Here is a 12,399-nt window from a genome sequence, read left to right as displayed (position 1 = left end):
AATTTTTTTATAAGTATGATAATAAATTAAGTAAACGGCACTCTTTGACACTCGGCGCTTGCTAATGCAAACAAAAATGACGAATTTAACTTTTATTTTTTCAAACGACAATTTATAAGGAATTATATAAATGAATTTTAATAGTTCTATTAAATATGTATAAACGATATATAATGTGACATGTGTTGGTTTTAAGTGACACGAATCTTTAAAGTTCAGGGTCAAATAAAATTGGAAACACAGAGGAGAGAAATCGTGTTCAATATCATCATAATTCCAGCTCTGACAGCAAAAATTGAACGGACTCATCATTGGCCTTGATACGCATATTAAATAAGTCGTTTTAACGTTTTACTCTATATACAGCGATAATTATAACCCAATTCTAGTAAAATTCTATTCAACATCAGTAACAAAAAAAATCAATTTAAATTTAAAATCGCAATTTTAAAGACTTTTATTTTACTGGCAATGTTTTTGTTTTAATTTCATTTATACGTGTGTAACGTCAATAATTTTAAGAAATCATGATTGATGTTTAAAAATATAGTAAATGTCACAGTTTTTAATTACCATTTTATAATACGATATAAATTATTTATTATATATTTTATATTGCAACTATATTATGTTAACTAACAAAATCTCAAGTGATCGTAACAAAGGGTATTTTGAGCCAATTGAATAAACATTATATTAACATTGAAATTTGGGTTATAAGAAAAATTACTCTCACAATCCATCCAGTCACTGACTTTAAAGAAAACCTGAATTAATAGCATTTTATATATAAAATAAAATATTGTATTTTTTTGAAAATATAAATTTTAATTAAACTACTGACAACCAGATTTCTTTTAAAATATATTTTTTGGTATTTTCAATTTCATTTTTTTTTTCCAAATATAAAAATTCGTTATAAATATGTATACAATAAAGTCTGTGGTTTATTTAGACGTTTAGTGTCCTTGAGGTCATTCGTTAACTTGCGCGCTAAGCGTGTTACAAGGTTCCTGGGGATGTCACTGAGGGTGATTTCAGCCTTAATTTCGAGCCTGGAACGTATAAGCAAACAATATTTAATCATTTATTATACGGTGCTAAGCGAAGGTTTGCTAAAATCATCATCCATTAAGCCTTCTTTGTGTTACCAAACCAACGCTGACAGCAATGATTGTTCGTCAAGTGTTTATTTTCCACTTCGCCAAAATTAATTTAACTGCTATATAACGGACAGGGACCATTTAAATGTATTTATTTTATTAGAATGAAACTTATAACTTACATTACTAATCGTTTTATTTTTACTACATTTTGCTATAACTTGAGTTAAGTCTTTACGGATTAAGATCAACTTTATCTATCACACACTTAACCTATTTACTATTCTATAATTAAATGTAAGTGCAGATAAATTTTAACATAAAAAAAACTAAGACAAAAAGTGCGTTTCAGGTGACAGAACTCGTAAATATATTAAATGAGTATGTCAAACTCCTTGCAAATGTCTCTACCTGCATATATATCAGTTTGTAGCCTTGTATGTTTGTTCATTCTATATTGTCTGTGATTAATGAGGCTAGACCCAAACGCTTGGTTTATTGACTTCATATATAACCGTGGATTACATTTAGTTTGAGATGAGCGGTTTAATAGTTAACTTGTATTTGCTCTGTGATAGTTAATGATTCGTGATACGCCTGATATGTGTTCATATGATACAATGTCACGTCACTATTGCCTGTACATATAAGTTACCGGTTTACTAAAGACCTATTTGAGAAAGTTCGAATAACTATTTGTTCAGTGTTGTCATTTATCAAAGTTATTGTTTAAGCATCTGATTTAATTCATACAACCGATTTTTGGAATTTTCCATTTATGTAAAAAATATTCTTTTTTTTCTGACAAATGTATGACTATATTTTATGATGGATTGAATTCAAAAAGCCTCCGGAATTGAAGAAATACGTTCCAAGTTGTCGAGCAAATAATACATATTTTTATTCAGTAAAAGGCATTCCATGTAACGCAGAGAGTGACGCGGTATTCATAAAAACCCGGTTCGATTAAAAGATCCATAGAGAAGAACAACAATCGTTAAACAAGTGTTGCCCTATTAAAATCATTTAAGTATAGCTATATACAATCACTGCTAATACTGTATAATTATATTGATATTAAAATTAAATATGAATAAATTTTTTGCGCTGCTATAGGAGATGCATAGGATATATATGAGAGGATAATAAAGTAGAGAAATTTATTTAATTATAATAATCAGGCTCGTGGCGGTCCCTGGCGGTTATAAAAAACATGACGCCATATCCGCACGTACAAGTGAGGTCAACGATGTGAAGCTTCAAATTCATTCGGATTTGTCTATTTAAAACATTAAATTATACGACAGTTTTATAAAAAACAAAATATTCTGATTATAATTCAAGTATTAAGAGCATAAAATTATATATTATGTTAACACACGTATTTAAACTGTCCGTTGGTTTTCGTTCAATTAAATATTACAAGTGAATGATATTTTTTCATTCGCTTAGCTACGTATCAATAATAAACTATAATAATTTATGTAATTATTGTTACATATAATGATTTTTATTGCTAATGATCAAAATTGGTCATTTCCCCAATACAGTTTCTATATCTCCTCAGTTTTTCTGAATCTTTAAAAGTTTTGCAACACACAATACAAATTGAGCCAATCGTCAAAAACTAAGTTACGTATAACAAACGTTAAGTGACAGGATAGAAAACATTACTGCATTAAACGTTACGTTACGGAAAAAATAGCTTTATTCGTTAAAACGTAACATTTTATTTAGTCTTTTTTGAATGCCAATTTAAAAATTTATTACGACTGAGCCTCGCTAAGATAAAATTACAAGACTCCTGTATGTCATAAGGTTTGATTGAGAATTTATTATGTTTCAAATGATACAGTTGTTATAAATTATAGTTATAATTACCCACGACATGGCTCAACACAATGGACTATGAAATTATTTTTGATATTTATCAGAAGTCACCTCTATTACAACTAATAATTAACTATTGTGTGTTGCCTTATATAAATATATTATGTAGAGGCTATTGCTTGCGTCTTTGCCTCCATATTAAACCTCCTTACAGATAGCAGTTATCATAATTCTGATATTTCTTTAGATTTTTCGAAGATCCCTTAATCAGATCCTGGCTGGCGTCAGTGGATGCCCTGTGGAATAAATAATGTAATCGAATGGAGAACTTGCTCCTATTTGAAATCGATTAAAAAGTAGCCATAGTTACTCCCTATGATTACCTAAAGTCGGTCCAGCCTTTACAGAGATTAGTCAGAACAAACAGACAGCTGGACAGACAAATTTGAATAATTTAAATGCTATTATATGTACATAAATACTTCATATGCCTCAACAGAAAAGCTGTTAATTTGAAACTACAAACCAACCCTTTAATTTCATTTATGAAAAGAAGAATAGATTTTGTACCTATATAAATATATTCAAAATTAGAATATTATATCAGAGTTATATATAATATATACATAACATTACTAAGAATAAAGTTTCTTTCAAATAAGCTTCGAGAGCCCCTTGTATTGTTTTATCGCCGCCATTGTTGAAAGCCCCCAAACAAAGGGATAGTCTTTAAGATAATTAAAACTGTTACATAACAATGAGGTTTTATATAAAATATGATGCTGTAAACAATGGCTGTTGGACGGTTTCCGTTTGTGTTTTAATTAACTTTAAAAAAAAAAACATGACGTAATTTTAGGCTCTCACCAAAATACACTATCAACTTTATTATTATGTTATAATGCTTTTAGCGGTTTACCCCAATAATTCCACTTACCTAACTTTAAACTTTAAACCCAAATACTCAAAATGTCCAAATAATATGAATAAAACAACCGTGTTAGCTAAATAAGTAAAATCGATATCGAAAAACAGAAAAAAAGACCAATTTTAATATTATTTATGCAACAATAAAGATGACTGAAACATTTTTTTAGCTACTTCGATATTATAAAATATCATTTAAATGATATATTTACTGTACTGTATTGACATATGTTGTAAGCACAGGGTGCGATTAAATAGGCAATTATGTAAATCTAGATTGCTTGGTATGCATATCTTATGCATAAGTTTAATATGTACAATGATATATTATATCATATTATTGAGCTGTTCTTGTTCCAGCATGGGAACGCTACTACGTCTAGCGAGACGTCTGTGGGCACGAACACGGCTACGGTGACGGCGACACCTGGACCCAGCAAGCCCCCGCCGCCCGCAGCCAAGTTCAGACACGGTCTGCTGCAGCTCATGATACACACGATCGACCCGATGCACGACGGTGAGTTAGGTATGCACCGCAGCTTCGCTTCTCACTTACACCACATGCACGATTTTTACTCACTGTAACTCACAATTAATTTTATAACTCGTCATACTCTGTTACTGTGGGTGCATTGAGTAAAATTCTTGCATATTATCTTTTAAGGCTCATCGCAAAGAATGAATGTTGTTATTTATAGAAAAATGATAGCATTCTTTGTGATGTGTTACTATAAGGTACAATATAAAGCTATCTATTAAAGCATAATGATATAGATATATAATAATATAAGAGCTTAAAGCACCGTTTTATAATTACACGCCTGTGACAAATACACGATTGTCGATTAATTTTTTTTCTATTGCAACTGAATAAAGCAAAATTTGCTTCATAACACGACGCGTTTAAGACTTACGCTTTGGAACACGACTTAAAAAAACACACAGCTATGTAAATGCTAAAATATAAATAAATAAATGATTTACGTTAAAATTGATATTATATTACAGAATTCGTCTTAATAGATTATGTAAATATAAAACAATTATACCAACATTTAAAAGATAATGCGATTTGAAATATCGAGAGCGTAGACTTCAATAATGACTTTAGAAAATTAACACAGAAAATGAATTATATTGATATATTAAGATAAAACGTAAAAGAAACTATTGTTGAAGTCTCGTTAAGATTTCCATTTAGAAACCAAAGATTTGAACTTGGCCGGTTTTATTTATCAGTTGTGCATGTAAGTGGGGCGTGCTGATTGCTCGGGTCACGACTAACGCTGAATAAGACTCCAACTTTTCTTTACCGCATCACACATCCAACTGTTTCATATAAAAAATTTATGTAATATATATTCTTAAGTAACCACCAAAGCCTCCAATGCGTATTCACTTCTTTGATATATTAATAAAGTTCATTTCTGCTGTGTGCACACGCCAAGATTTAAGTTGCCAACAAGCCGGGCCAAGTTCAAATGCGGCAGGTCTGAGTTCAAAAGTGCCAACTCGAAAAGTCACGACATTAAAATCGTTAAGTACGAAAACGAGATTCAGAAATCTTTTGGATATATGCAAAAACAGGTCAAATCTGATTGATGAAACATCTTAGCCGTTTTGCTAAGAAATTATTTTCCTTATCAATTGTATTCGGATAAATAATCCGTCCCGATTGAAATATTTGTCAAGCCATGTATTGGGACCACGAACAATTGTATATACCCCGGCTACACCACACAGGCCAGCAGGAATAGGATTATAATTTTCAAGGGTAGTCTCCTATCTCCTCATCGACAAAAGACCCTTCTAATATACAACTCTTTATGTACACGTACATAACATCCCACAATCTTCTCTTTTTGTTCACAGCTCGAATTATTTGTATGGCACTCATATGTGGCTAAGCCTCATTGTACGCAGAGATTAACACTTTTATTTAAAGTCCATTGAAAATTCAATGTTACAACGTCTTTATACTATATATTCTTTATCAAATATGTGATATAAAATAATATTTATAATACTATAATTATCATCTGTTTAAATTTAACAGCCTTCTTTTGTGGTACTTAGTAATATCAAAACTATTATTAATTCTATACTCTAAATGTGGTACATTATCATACATTGACGATGTGACTGAGGCATTATAATGTGGAATCAACAAATAACATGTGCACAAATAGAATTAAGTCTAGTCAAAGGAAACGTATATACAGAGATTAAATGAAACTAAGCTCTTGATACAACACGATTTTTATTATTTTATATCTAAAAGATCACTACGTTTCTATTCCTTTACGGCACAATAATCACTGGCAGACGATATTAAGTGTCACTGTCTTAGATGCCATTATATGGAGATTGTTCGTTCAGAAACAGAACTATACTCGCCAAAAGAAAAAAAAAAGGAAATGTTCAAATTATTATGACTTTTACGTATAAATTTAAAAGATATTATATTTATTTTAATCAAAGAAACTTCAATGAAATTTAATTTTCATAAATACAAATTACAAAATCTCATTGCTACATAATTATATTAATTTAAGTATCTTTGTGACAGTGCTATAGATAAATTGTATCATGCGTTGTATGTATTGTATTATATTGCACATTGTTTAATATTTCGAAGGCTCCTTATTACATTTGAAACATCTATCAGATAAAAATAGTTTTAAATTTAATTTACATATTAATATAATTATATTTTTTTATGTAATTTTTTTTTAACTTGTTCAGTTTGAAAATTTGTGCTATTTCATAGTTCTAATGATAATATATTTGGGAGCCATCAACAAATCGTGAAATAGACCTTCGTGGCTTTCTATAAACATATATTTTAGATAATTTCATTAAATAATTATATTGTTATACAACAAATTTTTTATTTATGTTTGAATTAAACTTATTTTCTTAAAAATGTCATATCGATAAGAACTTATGTATCTGTATTATCTCGTCACGAACATTGAATATACACCGTGAAGTACAGAGCATACACAGAACGTCGCAAGCTCGATTCAAGCCCTGGGATTTCTTGAAGCACTGGTAAACGCGGGCATTAGTAATTTAAAGTACTAAATTCTTAGTATTGTGTACTTTATTTTGCTAAAGCCTTAGTTTAGCCATCATCAACAGCCGTCTGGAGCAAGATATTAACAATTTGAAGTTACCATAACTGATACACATCGACCAACTAAACTATATTTACTAATTTCAACTGACCTTTTTATGTATATACTTTAATGTCTTTCAGTGTAAGTCACAATACTCTGTACTCTTTCCATGACATTGTACTCTACGAAGAAGTGTAAAACATTTTTTCTTGTATCCTTATTAATAAAAATAATTTATAATTTAAAATATAAATATGGTGCTGGTGTGATCTAATATTTTAATATCATTGTTAATATGAAATGTTCAATAATAGTTTTTATATATACTAATAACATTATATAGATATTATTTCTAATCTCACTTAAAGTTTAAAACACAGTAAACATTAGGATAGCTTTCTGATTATCTTCTAATTTTAAAATTGAAGAAAATTTTATTTGAATGTACTAAACGTATTGTTCATCGAGCTTACAAAAGACAGTTAAATTTTATCAATACCTATGTACAATAAGTATTGTTAAAGGCTTTACATGTAGCAGGCGGTAGTCGGTAGTAGTGTGTAAAGATTATAAATCATACAACCCTGTAACGTTTGACCTTATTTCTTCGTCGTAAGGGCGAGAAGGTAACCTTCTGACCCCGTAGTTTATCGATTCTTATTAACATACTGTATCCGATGAGATTTTGTACAACAAACTTATCGTAACGTATTCTCATTCAGAACAAAATTTAAATCTAAATATATATCTCATGTGATTCAATGACGATGGAAAAAAATTATTTCAGTCTCAAGTATTTTGAACATTTCTTTTGTATGATTAATTTCTCGAATATTCGTTTGAAGTGTCATAAAGGGAAGTCACAATGAGAGTCTAGAGTCTGATATCAGTTGTGAAGAGTTCTCGCCTCCCATGGACTAGTCACTTGACATAAAAAAAGGCGAGAGCCGCGTTCATTTAAAGATCAATGAGAACAGAATTTATTTTTAATTTTAGAATCATTTCTGCTATAGAAAAATATATATATTCTATAGAAATATCCGTAACGTATATTACAATTTATAGTATATCAAATACATAATTATTTCCACTATTTTTTATCAAAACGAATTTCAATTTAAGTAAATATTTTTTGACAACCGTGATCAAGAACAATCCTTTTTTTTTATATTTCTTACACAAGTCTACAGCCATTAAACCGCATCGACGAATTCACAAATACATACAAAATAAAAATAGTTCCTAATAAACATTTCCTAAATAAATAAAACCTCCTGTTATATGAATATCGCAACCCATTATATATCTTATTCAGCCCAACATGAAAAATATATTGTCTTATATTTAAACCTGTTCGTACTCCATCCTACATTGTTTTCAGCGCGAATGTTTTATGGGTCAATAAAAACCAGAGTTCCCAATATATTAACATGATTTTAACACCCTACGATAGATATATTAACGTCACTACCGAGATAACTTAAAAATATCAGAAAATAAAGTTATATTCAATAAGCTATTCTAAAGGATCCTCACTAATATTATACAATCGCTTTATTAAGTGATGAACTTTTGAAGAACAGAGAAAAATAATATTTTATTTCCTTTTGTTTATAGTAAAGCTGTACTGTAATAAATGGATTACAGGGATATGATCTGGCTCGTGCGGAAATACCCTTCACCAAATTTACCGTAAAGCTAAAAATACTTTCTTTACGATAACTGAGAGTGCCGGAAGACCTAACTGCCCGAACCTTTTATTCCTTATTCCCGAACCTGCTTCCTTCTGTTCCCGATGGAACAATATAAGAAGTTTCTATATCCAAGTTATAAACGTACGATCTCGAGATAATTTACCTCACTTTAATATTTCTATCTTACAAATCGTGGTAAAATGTTATTAGATAAACTCAACATAACGTTTTACGAAATAATATGCGACTGATTAAATGTCACAGTAACTTCAAGGCTGCGAACTATTTTGAACAGCTTAAGTGGGGTCACTATCTTTACAGAAATTTATCCGAAATTCCAATTGCAATCTTCAAAAGAGACGCCAAATTTATATCTGGCGTAGTATCTCGGTTGGTCGGCGCTATCGGCGGAAATCGTTTTAAACTTACCAAGCAGTCATAGTCTGCTGATATTATCGTTTTGTGATCTGCGTTTGGAACGTACGTCTGAGAGTTCATCATTGTTACGAATAGTTGACCCATTTTTCGTACTTCAGGGTATAACTCAACACAAACTTAATATACTTGGAAGCTGTTGTTTAAACTAAAAGCTTGTACCGTCCTATATTCTACGTATCAAAATTGTATCTTTATTCAAAACGCATTTCGTTCTTTGTTGGTAACACTTTCATTTTAATGATATCTGGTTGACTAAAATTTATTTAATGTCAAAAGAAAATTGACAAATTTAGATATAATCGCCAATATGAAGTCAATCGCTTAAATGTTATTTAATTTTAAAAAATCCTAGATATAATTAAATTTAAGTATTGCTAGAAAATATTATAACATTACCATTTTTCCCAGGGAAAGTGGATGAAAAAGCTACGCAGCTTCACGCGATCGCTTCCCTGAAAGTGCTGCTAGAAGCGACGCGGCCGACCGCAGGCGGCGCTGGAGCTGCAGCAGCGAAGCACTCGGCAGCAGCAGCAGCCAAAGAGACGACCCTTGACCTTCCCAACGGAGGACTAGCGGACGTACAATTAGATGCTATAGAGGAGGTAATATCAATATCATTTTGTGAATACTAGGACGTTAGTTACAAACAAATGTCTTTATATCTTTAAACACCATCAATATGTTAGATTTTATCAATTTTTTTTATTAAGTTATAATTTTGAACACGTGCAGTGTACACGTATCTTAAGCGATTTTCTGTAAAATCCTTCTACGGGCGTCACGACGCCTTTGCCAAAAAACAATTCAAACGCTTCGGTTTGTATGACATTTTTTCTTTTACATGAGTTAACTGTAAATATTTTCATCTAAATAGCTTTGAATTATATACGTCCGAGTCTTTATCATAGTTAATATTTAAACTTATAGCAAGAAGTCATTCAAGAAACATACAAAAATTATACGGATAGAACTTTTCAGATAGAATGTTGGCCACGAAATGCGACGAGAAATGAGCTGGTGGAAAGTTGAAAAAACTGTTATAAAAGTGACGTTGAAGTTGGTAAAGCAAAAAATAACGCTGCCAAAATATAAGTTCCGGCTCACAGTTTTGCCAAAAACTAAAAACTATTGGAACGAACACAGAAAATATAAAATGTAGGGATATTCGAGTATAAGGGAATCTTATCTTTCCACTGCACTTAGCCATGCTGTTTCCAATCAGAAGAGCTTTTCTAACGCTCAAAGAGATGCAGAGCCTCTTTAATTAGGAGATTAGTATACACAACACAAAGCTAGTAATTCAGAAATTAGAAAGAGGGTGCTTTTTTATTAGACTTCTAGACTTCATTTATACTTTTACTTTTTTTACTTTATAGACTTCATTTCGTTGTTAATATTCAGTGATTGAATGAAACCTAAACCTAGCTATTACAAATTTAAATATTATTAAATTTCAACTCATGCTAAGGTAACTTGCAGAAAAAAAGAAAGGATTTTTTACGTACCCCAATACACGCGTTCACAGCATAGTATATTATGCAACCCTTTTTTAATAGTACGGGGAATAATTTAGTTTCGTGTCCTTGGAGAACATTCAAATGTTTCTGTACAATTCTAGACCACCACTGTCACTATATGTCCCTATTTTTTATGTAATTTTAATAACCAATCCGGTAATAAATATTATCAAAAACCATATATATTAAACGATTTATAGCTAGACTAATGACGCTACATTTGTAGAAGTCAGCCAGGCTATTCAGTAAGGCCATTGTGGTATTAATAGCTGGGAACGAACAAATAGAGGTCTATACGTTAAAATCAGATCGAAATACTATTGGAACATTTAACAACGGATTAACATACTGTACTATAAAGTGATTATATGTTTGTAAAGTAATCACATTTAGACCGAACCTGTACTTTAGATATGATAACATATTTCTGTCCATTTATCAAACACGACGTAAACTTTTTAAACATTAACATAACTTTTATTATAAATTCAATAGAACCTCCTTGAAGGAATCGTTAACGGGAAGCTTGTAAGTTTTATGATGTAGAATATGGAAATGTTGAATGGATGTCACATGTTCATGTAGATCGGAGACCTGGAAGAGGACACGACCCCCCTGGACATGTCCTGGCCGTCTGGTTTCCGGAAGCGAGTGACGTACTTGTTGGTCGCACCTATTGTCTTCCCACTTTGGATTACTCTCCCGGACACAAGGACTCCGAGAGGTAGACTTTTACACGTTGAACAAGTCGGCTTATCAAAGACTCCAACTACTTCTAGTTCAGACAACTTGTGCTTGATTACAAAGTCAGTACTAAAAACATGTTTAACTATTATTTTGTTCGCAGGGAAGAAATTGTTTCCTATAACATTTATAGGATCAATTGTTTGGATAGCGTTTTTTTCCTACCTCATGGTGTGGTGGGCTAATTTGGTGGGGGCGACGGCGTACGTTCCCCCGGAGGTGATGGGGCTCACGCTGCTTGCCGCAGGGACCTCGGTGCCGGACTTAATAACGTCGGTGATAGTCGCGAGGAAAGGTTTCGGTGACATGGCCGTGTCGAGCTCCGTGGGCAGCAACATATTTGATGTCACAGTCGGGTATGTTTGATATACATTCAATATAGACTAATAAAGTTATTAACATATCTATTAAATAATTTATTGCTTGTTAGTTTGTTGTAATTCATCTTACGAAATCTTAAGGCAGCCTTTCCTTAAGGCTATATGGCCCCCTAGTGGGCGCTTCAAGCTTAAAGGGATGTGCAAGAGACCCAGAAAAAAATAGCGGGGTTATGCAGAGGCGGGGAGGATTTTAAGGGATAATTATCTTTAAAATAGATGCTGATGATGATGAAAATCAATACAAATGGACCCGGCTAAGTAAAATGGAAGAACATTGAAACTGACCGTGTTCAGGTCGTTGATTAAAATTTGCAGTAAAATTTGAAACTTATATTGCGAATAACAATTGACTACAAAATCATTAAACCCAGCAACATCTGCACAGTTTAAGTCACAATTTCGATCCACCTCGCATCACCAAATCATTGCATTGTAAACATACAACATGTGTAAAAACACATTTTAATATTAATCAAACATTTAAATTTAATAATTTCGATTATTAATTTATTATTAAATTTTATAATTCGTTAATACGAAATAATGTTGAAATCTGTGTTATCACTGTTTTACTATTTCAACATATGTCTTTCGAAAGCCGACCTTTCGAGAGTTCCATCTCCAGGCGGTAAATTGCTAAGCAA

The 12,399-nt window shown here is 31.5% G+C and overlaps 1 protein-coding gene across 4 annotated transcripts in view; it reads left to right on the top strand.

Annotated features, from left to right (window-relative positions):
- LOC116771640 (sodium/potassium/calcium exchanger Nckx30C) overlaps positions 1-12,399 on the top strand; it is a 33,718-nt gene that overhangs the window by 13,839 nt on the left and 7,480 nt on the right. For 3 of the 4 annotated variants that reach the window (XM_061528146.1, XM_061528145.1, XM_032663529.2), the window contains 4 exons: positions 4,221-4,386; positions 9,523-9,716; positions 11,217-11,355; positions 11,479-11,731. In XM_061528146.1, the coding sequence (XP_061384130.1) occupies positions 4,221-4,386; positions 9,523-9,716; positions 11,217-11,355; positions 11,479-11,731 (752 nt within the window). The remainder of the gene's footprint in view (positions 1-4,220; positions 4,387-9,522; positions 9,717-11,216; positions 11,356-11,478; positions 11,732-12,399) is intronic. The other variant, XM_032663531.2, reaches the window with a different exon arrangement.

This window comes from Danaus plexippus (genome assembly GCF_018135715.1).
Source record: "Danaus plexippus chromosome 16 unlocalized genomic scaffold, MEX_DaPlex mxdp_23, whole genome shotgun sequence".
Taxonomy (NCBI): Eukaryota; Metazoa; Arthropoda; class Insecta; order Lepidoptera; family Nymphalidae; genus Danaus; species Danaus plexippus.
The sequence above is the reverse complement of the archived record's forward strand: the minus strand, read 5'-3'. Positions and strand labels throughout refer to the sequence as shown.